Here is a 26,919-nt window from a genome sequence, read left to right as displayed (position 1 = left end):
CTCTGTCTGTTGCGGAGCAGTGGCGGACTCATGGCGGAATTTCTCCATCGACAGCAATGGAGATTCTAAGTTCCGCAATGAAGTCCGCAGCTGTCATGCACATGTTATGTGTGCTGCGGATGCGTCTTGCTTTTTTGCCATGACATTTCTTCATTCTGGCTGGACCTATGTATTTCTAGGTCTACAGCCAGACTGAGGAAGTCAATGGGGCTCCCGTAATGACGGGAGCGTTGCTAGGAGACGTCTGTAAATAGTCACTGTCCAGGGTGCTGAAAGAGTTAAGCGATCGGTAGTAACTGTTTCTGCACCCTGGATAGTGACTACCGATCACAATATACAGCAACCTGTAAAAAAATATAAGTTCATACTTACCGAGAACTCCCTGCTTCTGTCTCCAGTCCGGCCTCCCAGGATGACGTTTCAGTCTAAGTGACGGCTGCAGCCAATCACAGGCCAAGCACAGGCTGCAGCGGTCACATGGACTGGCGCGTCATCCAGGGAGGTCGGGCTGGATGCCGAAAGAGGGACGCGTCACCAAGACAACGGCCGGTAAGTATGAAATTCGTTTACTTTCACTAGGGAAAGTGCTGTCCCTTCTCTCTATCCTGCACTGATAGAGAGAAGGGAAGCACTTTTCCCGCAGTCCGCAGCAGCTAGTCCGCATCAATTTACTGCACATTTTGTGCAGATCCGCAGCAGAATCTGCAACGCAGATTCTGTGCGGCATTGATGCGGACAGTTGCGGAGGAAATCCGCCACGTGTGGTCATGCCCTAACTCTGACAAGTACATGGCTCATTATGAGCTTATAACCTGCTTGAACATCACACAAAATAAATATCTATACGTAAATAACGGAAGTTTTTATTCAGTGACAGACAGATTTTGAAAGCGGTTGGGAATTAAAAACGTATTAGAAGGTTGCAGAACGTTCCATTATACCAAAAATATTTTATCATCTACTAACCTTGACGGCTACATTGCAGTTTTTTTTTTTTTAAATCCAAAAACAAGAAGTATTCGTAGCTAAATAGGAGGTGAAAACAACGAAATTGTGCGGGGAAGGAATAAAATGTGACTTCTTGTTTAAATTCAATTTTTATTTTCTCAATATAAAAATACTTATTTACAGCAAATAAATATATTTCAAACAGACAAATAAATTACACAGTGAACTACAGAATGAGCAGGAACAAGGGAAACGAGAGAGCCTGAGAACAGAGGATCCTATTTACAGAAGGAATGGAAAAAAGATATTTTTAGCGTGCAGACCCCAAGGAGGTTTGGTATTAAAAACAGTGAATAGAATATGTATATACAACGCAACTCTCTCATCCCTCCCTTCGACCACTCGCCGGGAGTTTATTATATATATAAAAAAAAAAAAGTTAATGGCATTTGGCAGCGAGGGAAAATAACCCACACAAGTCCTGATCTTGTCTATGGATTTCTGAAATGTTCTCGTCTATAACTCACTGTGGAATGATTGAAGGGCTGGGGTTATAGAACTGCATGGAATCATAGAAGAATTTTTTTTTCTTTTTAAGGATTGTCCCAGCTTCTAGATCCATTGTAAAGGTAGAACTGTTAATACATCCTCACATTCATTTTCATGCGTCTAAAAACATCATTTACACGAACACTCAGCAACCAGGCTGGGCTGCATCACAATTACGTGATTGAAGCAGTCATTTTGCATGTGACGGTTGAGGAGGGGGTTAAATAGGCAAGGCTTGGGCAGCTTTCAAGGGGGAACTTAAAATGTACCCATACACTGCCTCTGAATTCTAGTACAAATTGGATATGATTAAACCTACTTTCTTTAGATTTCCCATAAGCGCTCACTCCTTTCTCCAATACGGGTACGGCCAACATAAAGCCTTCGATCTCTGTAGGAATTATAAGAGCCGGCAAGCTAGAACAAAAAGTGGGTGGTCGTGAATACCGGTCCTTGCCGTTACACAACAGCTGTCGGTTTTCCTCTATTCTAATAGGCGGTTTACTCGGCGAGGATTGGGCGTATTACACAGACGTCGCTTATAATGCACTGTAAACTTTGTGTAAAAATGCCATAGGAAACAGTAGTGATTTTATTGCCATACACCACTAAACCTAGTGTGAATCACGATCGGCAACTAAGTGGTTAACGAGTGATCCCTACACCGTGATAGACAGGAAGAGTAAACAGGTTGCCGAGTCTTCTATCTGTTATTGCTCTTCTGGCCAAGGATTTTAGGAATAGATGACTGGTTCCTCCATTACACTCTGGATTCATCATCACCCATGAGTACATCAAATCTTACAAGAAAGATTTACAAACACTGAAGTTATACAAGTCACGGATATAGGGAAGTTGTGAGCTAGTATGCCGGGTCAGGAAGTACTGCATAGGTCTTCTCCTCACTTCCATACATCTGCAGTGGAGACGAAGGGGGGGGGTTACATTTTGGCCACATCCTTCCCCCAAATCTCCAGTCCCTGAGGTAGTTCAAAACAAAAAGTTGGAAAAAAAATAAAACAGTGCAAACTGTGCAGGTGGCAACAAGTGTTGTCAAACAGACGATTCCTCTGGATTGGAGTCCGGCAAAGCTTGCCTCTGCTTCAGTTTCCACCTTAGTTCTTCATTTAGGTCCCCAAGTGGTGGGCGCTCCTCATTTACTCCCCCACCTAGCGTAAGTCGTATATACCCATTGCTGCTGGAACCCCGAACACCTGAGAGCAGCATATGGTTAGGTGAATGAAGAGGTGGTGAAGGTAGTGGTTGACCAGGGATGCCATTGCCAGATGGAGAGGAAGAACCAGTGCTGTTCTGGCACAACGCATGACCTGGAACGATCTTAAGTGATCCATCAGAATAGTAGTAGGAGGAAGGGTCCCACAGTTTCTCGTCCGAGTCTGCAGTAGGCAGGCACTTTGCAATTTTGGGTTGTGATGGCAACTGGATGGGATATACAAGAGTATTCTCCAAGGACTTGGAACCTTTCTCCATCTCATCTTGTAGCTTTCTTCGGAGGTAGACAACAGCCAGAAAAAGGGCCAAGCACACAGCCCCGAGAGCTATTACCATCATCCACACCAAACCCAAACCGTCCATAGGAGCAGAAGATTCAAAAGTCAAAGATGGAGAAGCCACTACATTTAACTGGTAATGTTTTGAAGCAAACTGGGCCCCCTGTTCAACCGAAAAGCAACTGTATGTCCCAGAGTGGTGAACATTTACTCCAAGGATAACCAGAGCCTGAAGGGTGATATCATAAAGCACAGAGTCATTATCATCCTGTCTCAAATCCTGACCATTGAACTTCCATATGGGTTGCGCCAGGTTGGAGGTCAGCTCACAAGGGAGAACAACATTTGTCCCAATGGCCACAGTGAGATTTCGTGACGAGGGCTTTGCTGAAAGACAAAAAAAAAAAGAAAGAAAACATGGGTAAATCATTTTACATTCTCAATGAATTAATTCTACATCAAACAAAAGCTAAAATGAACTTACATAATTTCATATACTGAACTTCACACATGGATGTATCGAAGCCTTGAACGTCCTGAAGCAGCGCATCCCTACAACAGAGAAGTCTTAGCATGAAGTTTCCGAACATAGAAACATTGCACAAATAGGCGTTCATTCTCAGTGTAAGTCACCAATATAACAACCCAACAATTTGAACATTCCCTGGATATGGCGGCTACTCACTCATATTGGTTATTAGACTCAACACAGCGGCTGTAGCTAAGATTCCAGGCACAGAAGGGATCCCGAGCAAGAATGCAATCTGCACAGGAGCGATATTTACTGCAGTCTGCCATTGGAAGTCGGATCAGCCCAGACGGAGAACCAGCATAGAGAAAAGACTGTAAGAGAAAGGAAAGGTCAGACAAATCCACAAACAGAAGGCAAAAATGTAAACACCTAGTAAGTGGTTAAAAAAAACGGAGAGAAGAATACTTGGCCATAAGAATCCTGGTAATGTGCTCTATATAAGGACAGCTTGGGCTGTATAATGCGGACAAATTGACTCGATGCATCAAATCAACTGGATCGCCACTGTTTTTGCTGGAGGTGGGCATTACATTGGGCGACTCCTGCAAAACCACTTTACCCGTTTGTGTCCATATGTACAGCTAGGTCATGTGAAAACCTAACAACCAGTGTGCCTCAGATTACTAAATTCTTCAACACGAAGCAGAATTGCCACTGAAGCGAAAGGCAGATAATAGAAAAGGAGAACTCACACCTTGCCATTCTTTATCTCTCACTGCCATATTAGCCATATTTTTGTAATGGCATTAAGAAGAAGACCATCAAAGAGCTAAAAGAAGACCCTAAACAGCCTATTAAAAATCCAGGTGGAAATGATCAGTGATCCAGAAAAATGTTCTCACCCTCCGAGTAGACAGGACCAGGCTGTGGACTGGATATGGCTTATCAAACACTTGAAGTTCCTCGATTAAATGCACAGTAGAACCCACACGTACAGCCTTGTTCAGCCACCCGTTTCCTGTAGCAAAAAAAAGAAAGAAAAAAACGGGGTGTTGAAGATGGGCAACTTTCAGAACGATGACAAACACCCCACTTATTGTGATAGAGGCATCATTAGAACACTGACCTGTTCCAATAAAGAGCACATCATATAACTCCCCATTCAGCCCTGTAGTCCTGTGCACTGCAAGAGTTGTAAAGTTGACGCCTTTCCTGACCAGCAGAGGGCGGCCTTGAACAGGCTGAACGGATTCATCCATAAGAGGGTGCTTTTTGGCAAAGTTGAGAGTGTTATCAGGCAGGTCCATCGAGCTGTTCATCCCGTGATGTCTGTGGAAATTTGTGATACACTGGAACGAAAGAAGTTTCATTCAGAAAATAAAAGGACAGGAACATAAACAAGTTTAGGCTAGAATAAACAATTACATTAAGTTTAGGGCCTGTTCACATCACCGTTCGTTTCCGCTGAGGGTTTTTGTCCGAGGTTTCCGTCAGGTTAACCCCTCAGTGGAAAGTCAAACGGAAACCTTTGCTTCCGTTTCCCTCACCATTGAACTCTAAGGTGACGGAAACCTAGCTAAAGGTCAACTGCGCTATCGATTCCGTCAAAACGTCGGAACCCTGTCACAACGATGACAGACGGAAACCATTAGCTCGGTTTCCGTCACCATTGAGTTCACTGGTGAGGGAAGCGGAGGTTTCCGTTTGACTTTCCGCTGAGGGGTTAAACCAACGGAACCCCTCAGCGGAAACGAACGGTGATGTGAACAGGCCCTTATCTACCACTGTGGAGTGGTATGGTAATCTAGTTCTACGCCGTGGATCAAGATGTCCTTCTCAAACACAAATACGCAAGTCTCAAAAAATAACTAAGCGTAGGAGAAAGACTAACATGCCAAGTCCTACCCCCAGTGGCATTTGCTAGAGACTGCTGATGTCATCACACAATAAATCAGTCATAACACAGTCGTCTGCCAACCTTCAGGTTTTGGAAATGGCATAATGGGTGCCCTAATTATCAACTATGATACCAGGTAAAAGCTGCCTAAAAGGACAAGGTTGTACCTTCAAAAGAAGAGGGTGGAATATATTATGAAGTGGTTTTCCCAGACTATTTTATGCTTTAAGCTGAATTGTTAAGTCACCAGAAATAGTCCTTTGTGCTTAAGCAATCTTTTCCTGGCTTTGTCTCAAGGGATAAGCAGCATTTGCCGTTGCAGCCTTTATAGGCAGTTCATGTAAGGTTATTGGATTGCATTACACACTCGATTACTTCTACTGCTCTAAACTTACAGATCCGGGTCGTGGATTGGGCACAGAGTCAGAATAACGACCCCATTTCTGGGCTTGTTCGCGATATTCCTTGTAATGTCCATCGAAGACCTTCTGAATGTCCTGGATGGCGTACTGGCAAACTGCGGACACGGTAACATCACCCCTAAAAGACAGATAGACTGTTAGGTTCTTGTGTGTATGCAAGTATGATTCATCCTAAAAGGTTGACTCATGAAGACGTTTTTCCATATGCCCTAGTAGCCCCCCCCAAATGCTTTATAAGAGTGTCTCCCTCTCTGGCGGAACTGGACTGCCCATGCATTACATAATCTGCCATTCATTTGAATGTCCACCATGTAATACTGAATTTGATATGCAACGGAAAGACAGATGCATCGTCCCCTGGCAATAACAGCTGATCGCTGGGCCAGCTTCGCTTTAAAAAGGAGGTGGTCTTATTGAGACATCCCCTTTAACAACCAATGTTTAAAGTAATGTCCTCAGTTGTCAGTTCATGAAAACCTACAGATATAGCAAAGCCCAGTCATCATCTTAACAGCAATCACAGTGCATAAAAGAGACGGTAAAGAGTCAAATTCTGCAGTGCTACATCTGCAGTACAAAGAGCTCCCTAAAAAGCTGCATGGATAAAAATAGACACCTACATGTAGGTCACTGATTGCCAATATAGGTATAAAGATCTATGTTGTTGCAATACTGTAGATTATATATCACATGTGGATCTGCCAGTGGGTGTGGGCAAATAATATAAGTATTCATCTCCTGGGCTGCAGCAAAAATAAATTAGAGGGTTAATTTAAAGTGAAATTACATTTTGCTTCCTGTTGTGATTAATCATCTAGTACATAATAGAAATTGTGACGTTTATTTATCCACATCTGCATTATTATATGATATAGGAATTGTAGCCGCTATATAGTCTACCGATTAGTTTTTTTTAGCATCATGGTGCATAAGATACTTTTGTATTTTAATTGTTATTTAATAAAGGCTCACCAGCGTGCCTGAAAGACGGCATAGAACTGTGTAGACCTCCACTGGCCAGTACGCAGGGTAAACACAGACTGTAACAGGTTAAAGTGAAGTTGAAGTTCTGGAATGGAGCACACTAGCCGGGCCTTCAAGAAACTGGTCCACTTCCTCTGCAGAGTACGAGCCCCTCCTAAATCTCCCTGCAAGAGAATAAGCATATGGTGTGAGAAACGTCTTATGAAACAAGAGACTACAATGGGAAGTCTTATAAATAAATTAGCCATATTGCGAATACTAGAAAGAGCAATTCTACAAAGATGTACGTCTGTGTATTAGACCGCATCAGGGCAAATTCAGGTCACTGCTAATGGATCTCCATTTCCATTCACTTCTGTATGTGGGAAGGGAAAATCAGACGCTCCATTTGAAAATTGGATGGAATTTATCTTTAATATAATTTTCTTTCCAGAAGGTTTGAAATGACTTAATGGGGGTTGGAATGAGATGGTTATATTCACAAAAAGAATAAATATTTCAAAAAAATAAAAAGTCAGAATATAACGTAATGAAGGGCCTTCATATATAGCCATATTTTGCAAAAGTTGAAAGAACCGTACAGCATAAACGTAACCAACCTTACAGACGCGGGCCACCCGGGACACCACCTGCTCGCTATAGCAGTCATATTCTAGGGCACGTTCAGTAAAGAAGAAATAGATCTTGTCGTCATCACCCATCTTATTATCCACACTCTCCGGCATATGAGCAGAACTCACAAACTTGGCCTCTGGAAGGAGAGAGAAGACATACATTGAGATCGTGTGCAGGAGATTACTAGGTTTATTGAAGAGAAAGGAATGGACATAAAAGTTGGAAGAACTGCAACAAACTTATGTAGATTTGCCCATCATAGCCCTATCCTCAACTCTTCTCATAACCAGTGGTGTCCAAGCCAGGGAATTCAGAAAGCAGGTCCCAGAAGTTCAGCACAATAGCGGTCCGTTGGGCATTCATTTAATTGCCACTGCGGCCCTTCTTCCCAAACAATCCCTAATGTTCCCATTTATAATATATGCTCCCCATTCCCCTCCACACATGCAGTTCTCAATGCAGAACCATAGGATATGTACTAGGGTCTGCCAGCCACTCATTTGCCTCTACATCGATTACAGTAATAAAGTCCAACCTGTCCTTCCTCAATGGTGCCCTAGGTGGTCACCTATTCCGCCTATCCCTTATCCTGGGCATCATTAAGAAAAGGTGAACACACATAATAGGATGCTGCTTGTGCTATAGAAGGTCAAGAAGAGATATAAAAGTTGATCATGTACCCTCACCATTCAGCCACGTTGCCAGATATTCCGTCTTTATACTGTTGTGCTGCCCCATACTGCGTTGAATTACCGGCTCTGTACCAAGGAAGTTGAATAATGTGGCAGAGTACAAGATCCCATCTGAAATATAAAAAGACACTTACTGTATATACTGCATTACGCACTTCTCCCAGACTAGAGTCTACTTTTCCCCAACAAGGAAACACACAATCTACTTACTCACCTACAACAAGCCCAGTGTGGCCTGTAGATGGATCATATGGACATTTTCCCTTCCCATCTTCTAAGTTGACACTATCCAGAGTGAATGTGGACAGCTCCTGGGTAGAAGAAAAGCATAGCTTGTCATGAAGCAGCCGAGCATACGTATATTCTAGATGGAATGGATCACTGAACGTGACAAGTTATAAAACAATACCACAAGAATATTGGCTGAAGACCCTGTGTGCCGAGTTCACGAGCTAAGAGTTTTCTAGGAAAGTTATACCATTACACACTAAATAAAGAGGCAGAGCTAGAAGCCAAGCAGTGTATTTTTCAGCTACGGAGGGTAACCGATGCAAAAATGGCAACAGAAAACTACACAGATCTGTGCAGCTGTGACTGCAGCACGTGGCCACCTGTCTCCGACATAGGCCCTACTTGAGTATTTCAGCAAGACTCAATATCATATTTGAAGAGCATCTCCATAGCCTTCCCTACTTTTGTTCATCTCTAATACGATCAGTGCCATTGTTATTTCCCATTGTGCTACATAAACTCTGTCATCTACTCTTAAAAGGGAAGGTACGATCAAAAATTGCTTAGCATAAAAATTTGATTTTTATGCAACTTTGCCTAGGAAAAAACAAAAAACACAGCAGTCATAATAAGCTGACATTTCCTGTTTTCTGCAGCTCACTTGCAGCTTTGCTGTGTAGACTGGGGCAGAATCAGCAGAGGGTGGAAGTTTAATGACAGGTATAGATAAGGCAAAATGGTAACACCATATACACACATAAGTCTCTATATGCATCTCCACTGTCACTCGCAGGTCTCTGGCAGAGGGGATTGTACTCTGTCACTTCCGGGAGAATGTTATAATCTATTACACTTCTTTGTCAATTAACACCAATTCATTGCAGCTGCCATATAATACAGCTTGCTGCACCGTCTATACAGATAATACAGGAAGGATATACAGACAGGCGCCACAGGAAAGTTTTCTACAGACTCACATCTAATGAATGAAATTCAAATAAAAATAAAGAGACATTGCCTCGTTTAAAGAAGCGCGTAGCAGAAATGGAAAATTTGACCTGGACACAGGGGCAACTATGACCCTTGGTCATGAAAGGGTTAAACAGGTTTACTGCAGAAACCTCACATGACATAATAAATCCTATATTACTCTTGCAGTACAAAGACATCCATCGTAGAGGGCTGCTCAGGTACTACAGCAAGTTCATTACTCACTATATAAGCACACTTGGGCTGGAAAGCGTAGGTCCCACAGGTAAGGAGATGAGTTTCATTATATTTTTCAAGGATGCGGATATAATTAAAACATTCCGTCTGCAACGAAGAGAGACAATGCAAAGTAAGAGGAAAGGTGTTCACCTCAAGAAGGAACTAGATTACATGTTTTTTTTCCAGCCGACCACAGCATTACCTGATTGCTCTTTCCTTTATTGACACACTCCATCTTCCGGTCACTCGGGGCTTCCCATATAATCTAACAGGGGAAAGCCACATGTTATAAACAACACTTCAAATGCCGTCATACAGGTGTAAAATATAAAATCTGTATATTTAAGATGCCTACCGGTGTCCTCAGCTCCTTGCCAATGTTATCGAGGTCTAGTGAAAATATGATCTCCCGTGCCCCTACATACAGTGCACCCCGACTTTCATCCAGCGTAAGAGTTAGGTAGTGGGAGATGCCGCCCCGCCAGGACTGACTATTTTCAAAGAATCCTAAAACACGTAAAATGATGGTCATCAATGAAAAGTGCCAACAGTACATCAATGACATACAGAACAGACAGTTTAGTGAGCGGCATCTTCCCTAGATGCTTCTCCCAGTCATGTAGTCGATGGGTCATGTGACTAGTCACTAGCTGCAATGTCACACGGGGGTATAAGAGGTATAATTACACCATGACATCACCTCCCTGAGGAACATGAACTGCACAAAAACAGGTGACATCAGACCGACCTAAAAGGATCATACAGAAGAAGCAACGTAACCCGCCTCAGCAGGCCTTCCTTTGTCTGTCGGTACTCTAAGAAAATTTGGCAAGGGGTGCGCCAGCAATAGGCAGTCTCACCTGAATATCGCACCGTTTTGCGTGGCATCTGATTCCATGCTTTGACTTCGACGCTTATTAAAAGGGCCAAAATACACAACCACCGTGGAATCATCACCTCGTCCGGTCCGCCGACTGAGTCTGGGAGTCTACAAAGGCAGAACAAAAATGAACGGGCGTTAAAGGGCACTTGGGTCACATTATTAACTTTTCACCTCAACATGTATAGAGTTCAGCCAAGGTTCAGTTATGTTATTTTATTGAGTTTAAGACGTACAGCTCCATATGGACCTATACATTTGTTTAAATCCTTTCAGCACTCCTCTAATTCTAGGAAATCCAATGTTAATTCACCTACGCATCAGCCCACCTCAATCTATTTTCCAGGCAGCTGTATTCAATTGAAAGCAAGAGCAAAAAACACACTCATATTCTCTAGTGTTGAACGTAGGTAGTTTAAAGATTACACATAGGGACCTAACGTAACCGTCGGGCCCCGTAGCAAAATCGCTCTGTGGGGCCCATCTCCAGCACGATCACCATCAGCTGCGAATTCAGAAAATGGAAACGGTTAGGACTGAACCATTCATTCCCGTGTGTAAAACAGTTTTTATCCTCTCCCGCTCACCTCGGAGGCTCCTTTAAGAGTAGAGGTGGACTCCCTTCATATGTTGGGCCCACAGAAGCCACTATGCCCACTATTCTGGTAGTTACAACTTTGGTCACAGATAATAGGATACTGAGGTATTTTTAAGATTTACGTCTGTATCCCAATCAGAGTAATGATGGATCCCCTTTTCATGGGCTTAGCTGTCTTTTAAGCTGGCCATAGACATGAGATTTCTGTCAGTAAATCTCCCTGACAATCTTAGGTCTATGGTGAAAACCCAGCCGCGCTTGTATAGTTCACTTTAACATAGTCCAATACTTTATTTCCCCAAAGTCAAGTGGCGGCAGTATCTGGAAACCGCTTATCTCTATGCCTCCAAATAAATATATAAATAACATGCCTGTTTGGTATATCAAATGCTCAGCTTAAGGCGATCTAAGGATGAGCATAAACATTCGATTACGGATCCCGCTAATTTTAATGTATATAGGGGGAACTCAAATTACAGATCGAATTGCAGATCCATTCATTTCTATTGGTCAAAGACACCTTTTAGTAGATTTACAGATGTGTGTCCGTGGTGTAGAAATTATCCGCAAAATATAGAATATGTCCTATTTTTGTCCGTAATTGCGTCACGGACTCCCCATAGAAGTCTATGGGAACTTTCGGAATTGCGGTCGGCTACGGAGGTGGATCCGGAACGGCCGTAATTGCGGAAGCGTTGCTATGCAATGCCAGGGGATTCCCCAAGATTCCTCCCTGCTTTTTTTTGCCGAAGACTTGCGGATAACTACGGATCCGTATTTGCAGACAGTAAAAACCCTTATGGTCGTGTGCACGAGGCAGAGTCCTTTCCAAGCTGAACTAGTGGCATACATTCATCCTCCTTGTCAAACGGCAATAAAAATGCTTGTTCGGCAGATCCACTGGTGGCGGGTTATCGGCCGAATTATCTGTATGTTTATGTCTGTCCCCAAGCCTATGTAAGTTTATTTAATTGAATATTGAAAAGTAACTATAACGCAGACCTCGCTAGATACCTACACAATAGTGCAGAAACATTTCCTTTGAACCCCCCTCCCCCTGTATTAGCCACTCAATGACCAAACAAAAGGATGGATAGTATGGCAATCTTTATGAACGAAAAGATTGTAACTTATTGAATGTTTCAAGCACTAAAAGAACATGATCCATAATCCAAATGAAGTATTCTCAACTCTTACTGATTTGTTAATATAAACCACCCGGAAGAAAATTAAGCATCAAGGACCGGTTTTGGAGCACCCTCTACAAGGATGCATCCAGTCTGGATCCCCATTAGTCCATATGGAGCAAACCCCAAGTAGGTGAACAATAAGATATTGTTATTACAGCAGACACATCAGACGTTTGACCTGGCAGAACCGATCTAGACCATTTTAAGCTTCAGAAAACCAAAGCAGCGTAACCCAACCATAGGTACCATTGTTCACGACGAAAATTCAATTACCTAGTCATTTCATCATTGTGTGTTTATGTACATTATCCAACGGAGAACAGGCCATGGACTTTCATGCAGTGGAAGCTGCTCATTCAGAAATGTTGGTGGTGGATCTGATGATAAATCGAAAAGGTCCTTGGAGTCTATTAGACATCCCAAAGGTTGGCTAGTTCAGATAGATTGGACTTTTCCTGGTCAAACCCATCGTTCCCCACCCGTTCACTGCCAAGCCAAACATGCATGCCCATTAATAGACTGGAATTTTGTTGGCAGATCTGGTGACAATCCAGTGTCTGTGGGAGCTACTGGTTTATGTAGACTGGATTTTCATTGCCTAAACTGGTTTCCTGCCAGAAGCGACAGACGGATTTTTATCCCCACTCAAAATAGTCAATTGTGCATGTTATTGGGGGGGGGGGGGGGGGGTTTATTCAGCCAAAATCTCATGTCTAAATGGTCACCCATACTTGTATTTGCAAGATGGTGTCAATCTTGTGCTAGAATGGAAGCTCCGATCCTGTAAATATTCAGACATCGGTGCAGAAATTATATTTTGGGCTCTTTTGAGAGATTTCTCCACGCCCTGAAGTAGCCGGACTCTGAACTTGGAGGGAGTGAATGCAAGACCACAAGCTTGGCACGGATTGGGAAAGTGAAAGAGTCACTGGAAAGCAGCGTAATCCACTTTGAAGGATCTGCACACGTACACATTTTCCCCACCACCCTTCTGTATATATAACATTAACATTCAGGTCATTACTACAATGGATTCGGCAGTGAAGAGAAGAAAAGGAGCTTACCATCTGAGATAAGTGGCTTATGATGCCATGCTCGCCCACCATACAGAATGATACGCTGACTTTCACCATTACCCACCCTGAGGTTTTATAAAACATTTCTGTCGTACTGCAGCTGCACAATATGGATTATTCCAGGAGAGATCTGTATTAAATTACAAACGGACTTGAGACATTAACCATTCTTGGCAAGGTTAAAATGGCTGTGAAGTTGCTGATGTAAGTCTCCTCAGCGGCAGCAAAGAGTTAACGGAATGACTCAATATACTGTACAAAATCACGAAAAATAAAAAGGATTGTGCCGTGCCAAAACTGTGGAGGAGGATGGAGCAGCAGAAAGGGATGAGGGTGGGAGTTTAAACAGGATACACTTCCTGGGATCGGAGCAAGGAGGCCGCAGAAAGACACTTCCTCCTGTAAGAAAGACCGCTTCCCCCCATCCCAGTCTTCCCTTCCTTTGTTATGACCCAAACATACGATAAATGGGGCAGGGGGCGATATGAAGAGGGACACTAATTGCAAATAAAGAAATCAGAGACGTGGGGATTTCTGCTTGTCAGAGGTGAATAGGAAATGCTTGGCCTTGTAGTTTCACAAGTAGAAGATGACTGAAATTTGGTCAGTTAAAGGACAGATATGGCTATGCCTACAGGGCGACTTTAGACAAAATATTGCACTTGAATGAGATTGGGCTGCAATACCAGACACAGCCCCTAGACAAGAGTGGAGCTGTTTCTGGGGGGCAGGGGTTACATTTTAGACACCCTTTTAATTGCCTGACAGAGCTTTAACGGCACCTTCAACTGCATAAAACAGTCGGTCCTGGGGTGATCAGGGCACCATATCGTGGCTGCAATTGCACTCACTAAGGGTCCTTTTACAAGGCCATATATAGGCCGTGATAACAAGCGCCAATCAACAAGACAGCTCATTGCCCGATGCTCGTTTGCTCCTTTTACCATGAAAAATGAGCAGCTATGTATAGGAACGAGCGATCGTTTGTGCCCATACATTTTCCTCATGTCCGCAGTACATCTCCCTGTTTACAGAGGGAGATGTGCTGCCAACTACCAAGCATTTTATTGGCCACATAAACAAGCTGATCAGAAGATGAACGAGCGTTTGCTTTGTGTATACAGGGCAACGATCAGTCGATGAACGAGCAATGTTCGAGAAGGAGCGCTCGTAGGAACGCTTGTTTGCCCGATCACTGGACCGTGTAAAAGAGCCTTAACCCATCCTTGTCAATATCAGATTTGTAATACCCTGGATTACTAAATGCAATGATAACGGCAAAAACAACCATCATGTAACAATTTTTTAGCAAAAAATCCTAAACCAATTTGTCACATCTATGGGCAATAGGGGGTGTAGAGGTAGCAGTCGTACCTGGGCCTTGGTGCCTAAGGTGGCATCTCTGTCACATAAGACACCGGCATTGTAAATGGCACATACGTAATCAATTTTGTATTTTGGCTGGGGAGCTTCAAGTTACATCTGGTCACCATAGATGCATCGATTATTGCACCTCCAAACTCATTAGGAGGGAGATATGCTGAACCATCATGGTATCTTTAGGCAGGAGTTGTTCAGTCTTGTGTAAATGAACCTTTCTTATAGAGTATATTCATTGCTTACAACTTTGAACAATTCTAGAACTATGAGCTTATTCCGGTTTACAACTTACACCCTTGTAGGCAATTGCAGATCACTGAAAAACAGGAGCACAAATGTCTTCCTCTTGGCCTCCAGGCTCTCACCAATGACAACAACCCAGCAGCAGTGAGCCGGAGCTAATCATCACGGGTAAAGTTGAAAATGTTTGCATTCCCTGACAGTAAGCAGAGATCTTGAAAAACTCCCACTTTGCATGTAAAGAAATTAGCTTTTCATCTAGCAAACAGCTTAAATGGGTACTGCTAACTGATGCTTTGACCATGGCACATGACATAATATACAAAAAAAATAAAATAATCATACTGTAAATGTGCAACCGATTGGAAAAGTGATGCAAAAACTAAAACGGTCTGCTTTACATGGGAGTATATGGATGATCTCTGACAAGCTCAGTTGGTTTTGCTGCCATGGATTCATATTCTCTTTTACCATCAGAAAAACGAATATTTTTTTACTGCCTGTTTAAGTAGAAATAATAAACAGTACGATATCCCTTTAAATGTCTGCTGCCATAAGTGTTTCCGTACAAATAATCCACTCATATAAAATATTCATATATCCTGAGCTAGGTTAAATGGGAACGGTACTATATGCTTGGAGCCAACATCAACCCTGCTCAACAAATCTAACACATTATATATTCGGAGCAAAATCAGTGTGTAGCGGGTATATTCTCCGGTAATGGATCACAATTATCACTCAAACCCCTTCCCCGGTGTTTCCGCTCCAGGAGAAGTCACTGACTACACTGTCCATATATGGACAGTGTGACATCAGGCACTTCTGAAGCAGAATCCCCGTCCCTGTGGCCGGTGTTTCCGCTCCAGGAGAAGTCCGCTACAGGGCGGCTGTGTGGCGTCAGCTACAGGGGGGCTGTGGCAGTATCTACAGAGGGTAGTGTGTGGCAAAAAATTGACAAATTAAATTCATCCGATTTTAAAACGGACAGGGAAAAAAAAAAAAATCGGCCATTAAAAACGCTCCAAAGCGGCCGTTTTTATCGGCCGACACTCGGGCCCTGTCGTGTAAATAGAGCCTAAGGGTTTTATTGTGATATCATGAGAAGTTGACCCAAGCGTGACACTCCGTTCTACCGGAAAAAAATGTAGACTCTGTCTAGAATTGTCTTTTATATATATAGTATATCTTGCAGTTGGTGTAATTTCCCTCCTGGTGCACGTCTTCTAAGCTTTCTGTAATCTTGAAAGGTCCTGCCTGTTGAGTAATAAGGGGCCCCCAGAATATTTCTTGCACATACACAAAGTCAATGAGGTTTCCTGTTGGTCTTGCTTTCTATCGTTGGTTCGGAGCAGACCCTGGATCTCTGCTGGTCAATGGATATAAAGGGTTTATGATGTTAGAAAGCGCAACGAGCTACAACTTTTTATTAAGGAATTTTTTTTAGGCTTTTACCACCGTCGACCACTGTGAAACCAGAGATTTCTACTTTGGTTCCTCTGGTCATTTCAGAATTCATACGTTTTAGGTGGACTCCTAGTTTAATTCCTACTTCAAGAGACTCTGTCACCACATTATAAGTGCCCTGTCTTCTACATAAGGAGATGGGCGCTATAATGTAGGTGACAGTAATGCTTTTTATTTAATAAAACAATCTATTTTCACCACTTTATTAGCGTTTTTAGATTTATGCTAATCAGCGCCATGCACTCCTCTCCATTCTTTTAGGCAGCGCATAGGGATCCTTATGTGCTGTCTTATACTAACACATTAACAATACTGAAGTGTTTAGACAGTGAATAGACATTCCACGGGATATCTATTCACAATCCCTGCACTTCATTACGGTTTCTATGGTAGTTACAGCAGAGCAAGTGTAATCTCATTGTAACCTGTCATTTACAGCAAGATCTCACGAGATCACACTTCCTCTGCTGTAACTACCACAGACAGAGATTGTGAATAGACATCCCGTGGAATGTCTATTCACTGTCTAAACACTTCAGTATTGTTAATGTGTTAGTATAAGACAGCACATAAGGATCTAAAAGGATCCCTATGCGCTGCCTAAATGAATGGAGAGGAGTGCATGATGCTGATTGGTCAGCGTCATACACTCCTCTGTACAATGCCCACTTGGCCAAAAAGTAAAAATACGCCCACTTGGGCATTAAGCAACTCATTAGCATAAATCTAAAAACGCTAATAAAGTGGTGAAAACAGATCGTTTTATTAAATAAAAAGCACTGCTGTCACCTACATTATAGCGCCCATCTCCTTATGTAGGCGATAGGGCACTTATAATGTGGTGACAGGGCCTCTTTAAAACAGGACTGGACAGGAATTCTTCTGAAACTATGTGGGATATCTTGTGGCCACATCAGATATATTCCTTTTACAAACCAGTTTTGTGACATTTTGGCCTAAAGGGACACTAAACCTAATGCCTGTCTTATCTACATTTACTGTACCGTTAAATGCAATCTATTTGTTGTAAGCAGCATTTCAGGAGATTGTAAGGCTCCACCAGGGGTTTTTCCATTGATGGCCTATCTTACCATATCAATCTGTGATTGTTGGGTCCACTGGATCCCCCACAGAAGGGGCAGTGGTCCTGTTATAAGGCCTGCAGCCCCTTCACTGTCAGATTGACACAATGGCGCACATGTCCAGTGAGGAATAGGCCTCCAATATAACATTTCAGAAAAAGCCATTTCTGTACCCCCAGCAATAACAGCTGAAGACATAGCCAGTCACACATTTCTCCTGAAGTGTCTGATCTTTTGTTCCTCCGGGAGATAAGTGCCTTCGCTTCTCCCTATCGCAGTAAACCAACATGCCTTGCTGATCCAAGTGTTCATGTTTGCGGATTAGTTGGGGGGGGGGGGGCGCTGCTGACCAGCTTCGATCTTATTTTCCTGTGGGAAGGTTTCTGTTGTAGTAAGCTGCCTCCTAGCCGTAGTAAACGGTCTACAATGGAGACCTACTTGCCAACATTTGAATCACTATTAGTCTCTGAAATGCCCCCCTATTAATTCAGATTGGCATATATCATGCCCCTTTTGTGGTTTGGTTTATGGGACTGTCCTATGAAAAATCTAAACGGTTGGTTAAGCTCTCGTTGTTGGGTGCAGTCTTGGAAAGTCGTTTGTGGCCAGCGACAAATGACAAATTGGCATCCCATCAACCGAAGCAGAGAACAGGCCACAGATCAATGCAGATATCGATCAGCGATTTTGTTTTAACTTATGGCGCGGTCATCCAAATGGCAACCATCACAGACCACCCATGAGTGACAAGTCGTTCAGTAGACGGCTGTCTGAAATCCGTAATGTAAAATCCCTGATCGATATCTGCCTTGATCTGTGGCCTGTTCTCAGCAGACTTCATATCATGTCTACAGGATTTCTAATAAGTCGATATAGAAAGAAGGCATATATAAATGATCATGTCTGAACACCAGCCACAGGGTCAGGGTTTCCGCTTCAGAAGTGCATGATGTCACTGTGTCCATATATGGACAGTGTAGTCAGTGACTTCTCCTGGAGCGGAATCCCCAATCCTCGGCCACAGCGTTGCCGAAGCTGTGGCCGGGGATTGGGTATTCCGCTCCTACGGGGAGCAAAAAAAAAATACCCTCCTCCTCACACGCACTTCGCACTGTGAGGAGGAGAAGGAGAGAGCGCTTGCGATGGAAGACACGGCCGTCACTCGGGACACATTCCAGTGATGGCCGTGTATTACACAGACTTCTATGGGAGCCGGGCGGCGGGGAGAACGGCCGAAAATAGGGCATGTCCTAAAAAATTGGTCGTGTGAATAGCCCCATTTGGGGTCTATTGTTCCTACTGCGGCCGTGTGACGGACGTTTTTTGAACGGCCGGGAAACCCTGTCGTGTGAATAGGGCCTAAGCCACATTCAGCTCTGCTATGTCTATATCAAAGAGCATAGAGAAGATCCCTTACATAGCAGAAGCAATAGGTCTTGCTTTTCCTGTATTGCAAATGCATCCTAGTCTATCCTCTACAAAACTAGCTACAACCAAACAGGAAGAGGGTGTACCGCCACGGGTGATATTTTCACTCAGCGCTTCGATTATCACCCGTTGATTGAGTTTATTTGTAGCAGACTCTCCCATATAATACAGAATTTCACCCCGCAGAGTAAATACTGAAGCGACACAGAAAGGCTTTGCAAAGTGTCTTTCAAGTAAACAAGAGGTTTGAAAGGATCGGCGTATGGAGAGGACTATGAGACCAATTAAATATTATCACCTCTTACAATAAACATTGTTCCAAAACCCCATACAGACAATACCTTCCATTATTCCACTACAGCAATAAGCTCCTAGGGTGTGGTTTCCCATTATACCTGCTGATTGTGAAGACACGAGATAAAGGGTTTTGTCACAGTACTTTTTAATATAAGGCTGGCCATACACATTAGATGTATATTGACCGAACCCGCGGGACCAGCCCACATGTATGGCGGCATCCCGACTCTCCCCCGGCGGCAGATGTTGGGGGGAGAGAAGGGTCAGGCATGTCAAATTTCAACATGCCCAATTCCTTTTGTTCGTTATTAGATAAGCCGCTGCCAGAAGAGTCCGAGCTGAGCATGCGTTTGTAGGGGGGGGGGGGGGGGGGTCGGGAGGAATAGCGGTCGGTCAAACGAACAATCTGCCAACAGCTATTTGAAACGCATAGAAAATACACATCTACAGCATACCGGTACCTCTGCAGGACAGAAAAGCATAACGTTATTAGGCTCTGTTCACATTGACTCTATGGTGGATCCAATTCACTTATAATCGGTCATCTGATGGAAAAGAGCTAACGGAAGAGCTTTAAGCTTCCTATTGACATCAACGGGAAAACGCATGGTAGTGCATACAAAACACGTGGTGTAAAAAAAGAAGCAAACGGTCAATTCTTGGCGCGTAAAACTCACCTAATTCCCATAGTCAACAGGACTCCTAATTATGAGTAAAAAAAAAAAAAACACGGAAAAAATGCCTGTACTTTAAAAAGCGCTTTGCAAAAACTCTAGCGTTTTTGACGCGTTTACACGTCTTTTTTTGAGCGCCGTGTGAACAAGGCCTTACAATGATCGACCAAATATTTTTGAAGATGTTGTCCCATCCGGGCAACCGCTTCTCTGAGGACCCGCAGGTGATCAGCTGACCTATCGCTGGCGGAAGCCGCGGACAGAAATTAGGTATTACATGGTGCCCAATGAAAACAATGGGTGACCATGTAATACATGTCCTTCTCCAGGAGGTGCAGCTTTGGTTAATAAAGGGAGGTTCAGAGCGGGAGACGCTTCTCTAGGATGGCTGTATGCCCCAATATGGCATATGGACGTCCTCACAAAAAAAAAAAAAACCTCCTTTAAAAATAGATTTCCCCATAAAAGATAAAATCAGCATTGTAAATTAGAAGTTGGGGCTTTCAGTAAATAATTACCAAATTTTGTCTAGATGTATTCCAATGTTCCTATTTTGTTGTGCAGCCATATTGGTTGAGACATTTGAATTAGCTTCTCAGAAAACGGATCGTACAAATACAACTTTATTCACGTTTCAATTAAAAGTGACAATTTATAGAGAAGTGCGACATAAAAAGGCGAGTAAGGGGGGGGGGGGGGCGGAAGCTCAACATAAAAAAGGTGGAGGGTACATAGGAAGTGGACAGTGGACAGACTAGCTTCAGTCAACTCCACTTTGTGTATACATTCAGTACACATCTGTACTCGTGCCTATGTAGCCCAATCCACCTCATCCATTGATGTAGTCCACTCCACCCATAGTCGTGTAACAATGCACAGACCCCTCACCCACCACTAGACTTCTAAGCTGCAGACCAACCTGCAACACCAGCCCAGCAGGAAGCAAGTTGGTGAAATGGAAGTGTGAGGAAAACCCACCAGCTGTGAAGCACCCGACATCCTCAGTAAGTGAACATCTCACAACAGTAAGGAATCTGACACAAGGGCAGCAGGAGTGACGTCAACCCTACAGAGGCAAGAGGGACAATACAGCCCGCAGGTGACGGACGCACTCCCTCTATCCAGCCTCCCATCCGTTCACGTTCAGCATCAGAGCCCAATGCAATATTTAACCTTGTACTTCCCAGTACCACTATGACCAGCCTCCATGTAAAGCTTTACAGCTGAATAAAAAAGTATTTACATCCATTTACAAACGCAGTGCAGTAGTTATTGGACACGAAGTATAGAGGATATAAGTGAAGGTCTTCCATAGTATCACAGTTCAGGGCCTGACCAATCCAAGGAGCCACCTAGATAACACACAAGTTTGTAAAAAGGCCCTAACATTTTAGTTCGTTTACTTTATAGGGTCAGTTCACACATTGCGTAAATACTGCAGATTTTCCACAAGAAAATACAGTAGCAGCAAAGTGGATGAGATAAAAACAAATCTCTTCCACACGCTGCGTAGTGAGTGGAAAAAAACACTCAGAAATTGACCTGCGGTGCGGAATTTAATTCCGCAGCATGTCAATTGTATTTGCGTAAACGCTGCTTACTTGTTGCGGGTTTTCCCCATTGAATTCAATGGGAGGTAAATCCTGCAACAAATAGCAGTTGTTGCGTTTTTTTTGGGGCTGGTTCGCAACGATTCCACCACAAAAAAACGCAACTCAGAAAAAATAATTAATGTCCTACTTACCCAGAAGTCTGTGTTCCTCTCTCCAGCGCAGCCTCCTGGGATGACGTTTCATCCCATGTGACCGCTGCAGCCAATCACAGGCTGTAGTGGTCACATGGGATGAAACGCCATTCTAGCAGGCTGGCTAAGTGCTGGAGTTTTCCGCAGAGGACATTTCGGGCGAAAAACTGCACTATAGTTTGGTGTGCTTTTTCACCCAGAATTCCCTGCGACACACAGGGCGGTATACGCTGCATGCTTTTACGCCCTGTGTGAACTCAGCCTTAGGCCGTGTAAAAACCTAGCATAAACGCTGAAAAAACCTCTGAGACGAAATTTCACAGTATTTTTGCAAGAGAAATTGACATGCTTCGAATTGAAACCGCAGGTCAGTTTCTGCACATGTTTTCTGCAAAGTCTTTTACGCAGTGTGTGGAGAAATTCTGAGGTACGTGTGAACTTAGCAAAATCTTTTTAGTCAATCCGGGTCCTGGAGTGGTCTACATGGCTTCTAAAGTCCACGGCAGCCTATAGAGTTATCACGAAGCCCTAATGGCAAGAGGTTAAAGGGGTCTTCACATCTTGTAATATCACATTATAATTGGTGGGGAGCTGAACTCTGGGACCTCCGCCTGTGGTCGGCGCTCCCCATGTGAATAAGACAGCGTTGCAGTTCCCTGCACAGTGGCTGGCCGGGAACGTAGGTGTGCAGGGAAAAACCAGAGGACTGGTAAGGGTCCCGGTAGTCAAACCCCCACCAAATAGGAAATGATGACATATCCTAGGATGGGAGAACCGCTTTAAATGAAAAATCCGTCTCTTGAAGATTTGTTAGCGTAAAAGGGAAATTCCGGTAAAAACTGTTTCCTGTTCTAATTACTCATTATTGAATATTTCAGACTCCTGAATGAAGATTTGTTTTAGGCGTCCTGTTTTCCAAGTAGTGGGCCACGGCCTAGCAATAGAAGCAGAAGTTAGGCTGGATTCCCGCACAGCATTTACTCGCGTTTTCGGTGGCATTTTCAAATTTTTTTTTACCAAAAAAAACGCTGCAGCCAGATGTTATTTTAAAGTCTATAGTAAAATATGAGCAAGCCTACATACACAGGATTTTAGTTTGTGGTGATTTTTGTAGTCAGTGGCGTTATTTTTCAAAATGCAGCGTGCTATAAAGTTTTTCTACCATTTTCTCCATAAGCTGGTCTGTATGATATAAAAAACAGAAAAAAAAACACATGTACAACAAAATACGCCAATGAAAACGCAAGAAAAAAAACGCCATTAAAATCACATGTAACGCATGGCGGTTTTTACATGCTTTTTAAAACACTGAACAAAGTGTGTGTGAAGGAGACCTTAAAGCGATGCAGTAGATTTTCCTGCCACCCTATGCAAGACAGATCGTGATAATCCCGAGTTACAAACTCCGCTCTACCACATCTGCATTTTAAATAACAGCTATTAGATAGATTACCAGTCTTTTTCCCCCATGTATAAGGCCTCATGCACACGACCAGAAGTGTTTATATTGTCCGCAAATACGAACCCGAAGGCTACGGATAAACATCCGTAGCCGTCCGCAATTGCGGAAGCACCCATAGACGTCTATGGGCAAATTCGTACCGCAATCGCGGACAAGAATAGGACATGTTCTATATATTGTGGATCATTTCCACGGTACAGACAAACATCCGTAAATATGCGGAAAGGTGTCAGCGGCCAATAGAAATGAATGGGTCCGCAAATTGCCCAACTGCAGCTACCCCCTATATTCCTCTACCCCCCCCCCACAAAGTACAGGGGATTCGGAAGTTGAGGTACACTGAGCTATTTGTCACAGTCCCTACACTGTAGAGTTGCCATGGCGGTCCCTGATCCTGACTGTTACATAGGGGGAACAACATGGTCACTGATTATTTTAATTTTCCAAATTTTCCCTATTTTTTCCGAAATGACTTTGCTATTTTTGGGAAATAAACGTAGGTTTAGGGAAGAAATATGTGAAATAAGGGCAGTTCCAACTACAGGTATAAAGTGATAGCCATTTAATAACAAATTAAACATGAAATACGACATATCCTGAACAAACGTACATAGAAGACTAGCTTAGTAATAGACAGATATGACACCAACGCAGTACGTTGGAATAAATTAGGAATATGACAGACTTGGCCGGAAGGTGTCATAATATCCAATGTAGAAAACGTGTAGCATCACCAAGAGGACGTCAATATGGCAGCACGCTGCAGGCGGTCTGCTAATAGCTTCTCCATTGTGTATTGGTTAATAAATCGCTTGGAAGTATTAAACAGCGCCGGAGGTGGCGTGGTCTCAGAGCGGCTTTTTTTCATCAAGGATAAAATTGGTGGCTATAGTGTTCACGGGGACAGCTCCACCAACAACACCCTATATCTCAGCTTCCTGGACCCTTGTGAGCGTGATATATATATTATATACGTACCATACACTTAGAAATCCAATGTTAATTGACTACTACCTACATAGAGTATAGCACCATACTTCCTGCTATACAGATCAATATGGAAGGCTTCCATTCATCGATCTGGAGTAATCGATTCCCATTAAGCAGAGTGAGATGTCACAAGGAGCATCTATGAATGAACTGCACTGGTGAAGACATTTTATTTCTGATCTATGGAAAACATTCTCTTTCAGAAAACCCATTAACGAAAAACGACAGTAAGACTGGCCACAACCTGAAGTGGCTGATAACAGAGAACAATAGATGGAGAGAAGACAGACTTTGGGCGGGCCGATTTGTAAACTCAATACCCCCTAAAAAAAAGAATTACAATAATGCCATGTGTGTGGTCACTAGGGTTCCCGCTGCTAGAACCCTACAATTCTAAATTACTTTTTCGGAATCTCCCATTCACTTAAATGGAGAGTCGTGACCACCCTGCTAAGAACAGGGACAAGGGCCCCTTTTTAGCTCTCAAGAATGAAGATACGGTATACCGAAGACTTTATTCAGACGAACGGGTGTCAAATCGGCCATGAAAAACTACCGAATCCCTCATAGATAGGAGTCTATTGAGGGATCTGTGAAAACGGACAAAAATAGGACATGTCCTATTTTTTCACAGGCCATTACCGTGGTCCATTGAAACAACGGCGGTGTGAATAGCCCCATAGAAACACATACAGCCATGTGACGGTCATTAAAAAAAACGGCCGTCACACAGACAATTTACAGGTTAGTCTGAATAAAGCCTAACAGACATAAAACTTTGACATGTGGGGGTTTATGGCTAAATTTATTTTAGTCGAGTAAACTGATCAAGCAAAGGACTTGAAAAACCAGACGTCACTGCATGACACACTCAAAGGGGTCTAGGAAGCTGAGATTCCGGGTGCTGTTTGTATAATATGTCCGCATAGAAGAGTGGCCACCAGCGATATTGGGGTCAAGTGTAGCGGTCACACGTTTTGAATGGTGTAAATAATTCCGGTAAAATTACAGTTACACATCGCCACCTCGGCATTACTATGAAAATTAGGCCTGAGCTGGCAAAAGCGAGTCGTGAACATTTACAGATGGGCGAGGAGGATACATCTATGCGGATTTATTGGGAAAAAATATATATGGAAAAACCAGGTCCGTGTGTGTATATATCCCCTAAAGATGACGATTAATCGGAGATGGAAACAGCTGATGTACAGTCACGGCACCAGGTGGCCCTATTCCTGACCCTACGCATGAGGTCATCTAATGGGAGAGGAGCAATCTGCCTGACATAACCCGTCTATTGACCGGTAACACAAGCCAGAGCAATGGCCGACCATTATAATTTGATGATAATTCACCAATGCAGTCATCCCATCTGGAAAATGAGTTACATGATATGTCATTGAAATGAGATTACCAGCAGCGCCAATGCCCCCAGCTGCTGGCTTAAAAGAGGCCTGAAGCCTGTGGTAGCGAATGCCCTGTACCCACGTCAAATCCTCATCTGCTGCACGCCAAGTCGTCTGCCATCATGGTAGAAATAGGAGTTCTTCCTAATGACACAAATAATGCCAATCTGTCATCAGACTCTTCTCCGCCATAACAAGGCACAACCCTGCCAGTGTTATATAGAGATTATGGGGCAGATTAAGAGTCAGCCGCTCAGGTTGTAGCTTGTTGGGAGAAATTATTAAATCCCCTGAGGCGAATAGTCTTCCTACAACTGGCACGGTTACAATGCCACCACGCCAGGCCACAATATGTAAACCATCCTAAGTTATAGGTCAGATCTTGCCGATACACACAACCCCCCTTATACACACACACACACACACACACACACACACACACACACACACACACACACGTGCAATCCCCCCCCCTCCATATACTAATCCCCTCCCCCCTTTACACTATATACAAACCTCACCCCTCCTCTTTATACAGTCCAGACTCCTGCTAGTCAGCAAGAAATCCCAGCCCCCAACTCAACACAAGTGTGCAACACAATACAGACACACCATTGTAGATATGCCAAGCCTGCCACACCACAAATATACAATTATTAGCACAATAGTGAGCAACTCCACACCATAGACACACACTTGTGTATACTATATAGCGCTCAAGTGTGCGGCACCACAACACACACACACACACACACACACACACACACACACAGCTGTCTATATAAGAAGAGATAGTAAACACAACTGTGCAACAACACAACCCAGACACAATTGTGAGAGTAGTGTGCAACACACAGATACAACCCTATGCAAAACGTCATAGAGCCACAACTGCCTGTATAGTTTTCATGTGGCAGAGCCATATATACAGCGACATGCACAATGTAGCAAACATATGCATGATGCCATAGCCACGCAGTGCCAGGCTCACCTGCTCCCAGTAATATCCGGTGCAGGGCGCACTCCCGGTGCTGGATCTCCTCTGCTGGGCACACGATTTGCAGTGTCCCAGATGATGCCCGCACTGTGCCCGGGTACAGTCTCTGCACACAGCTCTAGGTACCAGGTCCAATCCACAGGTATAATGTATAGAAGAATAGAACAGTGCACTGAGCGATCAGCTCCTCTTGTGCTGCATCCCACTGCCCCGTCCCGATCTCCTGCACTGGATGCACTACAGCCGCCTCCTCCTCTACTCTTCTCATCCTTCAATTGCCAGGGTTTTTTTTTTTCCTTAATCCCTGCCCACTCTGACGTGAAGGGGTGGGGGATGGGGCATCCTGGAGCTAGATCTGCCTTACAAGACTTTATATATGTATAATAGTTCTATTGTGCTGCAGGATGCAGAGCAGGCACAGGGGTCAGCTAGCAGATCAGTGATCTCCACAAGCCTGAGGCTGCCCGTGTCTGTGCCA

The 26,919-nt window shown here is 43.6% G+C and overlaps 1 protein-coding gene across 2 annotated transcripts; it reads right to left on the bottom strand.

Annotated features, from left to right (window-relative positions):
• Positions 1-1,078: 1,078 nt before the first annotated feature.
• On the bottom strand, positions 1,079-26,712 carry SEMA4C (semaphorin 4C). Of its 2 annotated transcripts, none has more exons than XM_075858584.1 (15): positions 26,436-26,712; positions 10,391-10,518; positions 9,886-10,037; positions 9,733-9,795; positions 9,537-9,635; positions 8,305-8,401; positions 8,079-8,201; positions 7,383-7,534; positions 6,772-6,947; positions 5,773-5,917; positions 4,607-4,829; positions 4,383-4,498; positions 3,694-3,851; positions 3,493-3,560; positions 1,079-3,395 (listed from the first exon to the last, which is right to left on the bottom strand). In XM_075858584.1, the coding sequence occupies exons 2-15, from the start codon at positions 10,482-10,484 to the stop codon at positions 2,551-2,553; spliced, it is 2,511 nt and encodes an 836-aa protein (XP_075714699.1). In that variant the 5' UTR covers positions 10,485-10,518; positions 26,436-26,712; the 3' UTR covers positions 1,079-2,550. The 2 variants fall into 2 exon arrangements, with proteins under 2 accessions (XP_075714699.1, XP_075714700.1); XM_075858585.1 differs by having other exon boundaries at positions 8,085-8,201.
• Positions 26,713-26,919: the final 207 nt, after the last annotated feature.

The sequence above is a fragment of the Rhinoderma darwinii genome, chromosome 3 (assembly GCF_050947455.1).
Source record: "Rhinoderma darwinii isolate aRhiDar2 chromosome 3, aRhiDar2.hap1, whole genome shotgun sequence".
NCBI classification, from domain to species: Eukaryota; Metazoa; Chordata; class Amphibia; order Anura; family Rhinodermatidae; genus Rhinoderma; species Rhinoderma darwinii.
The sequence above is the reverse complement of the archived record's forward strand: the minus strand, read 5'-3'. Positions and strand labels throughout refer to the sequence as shown.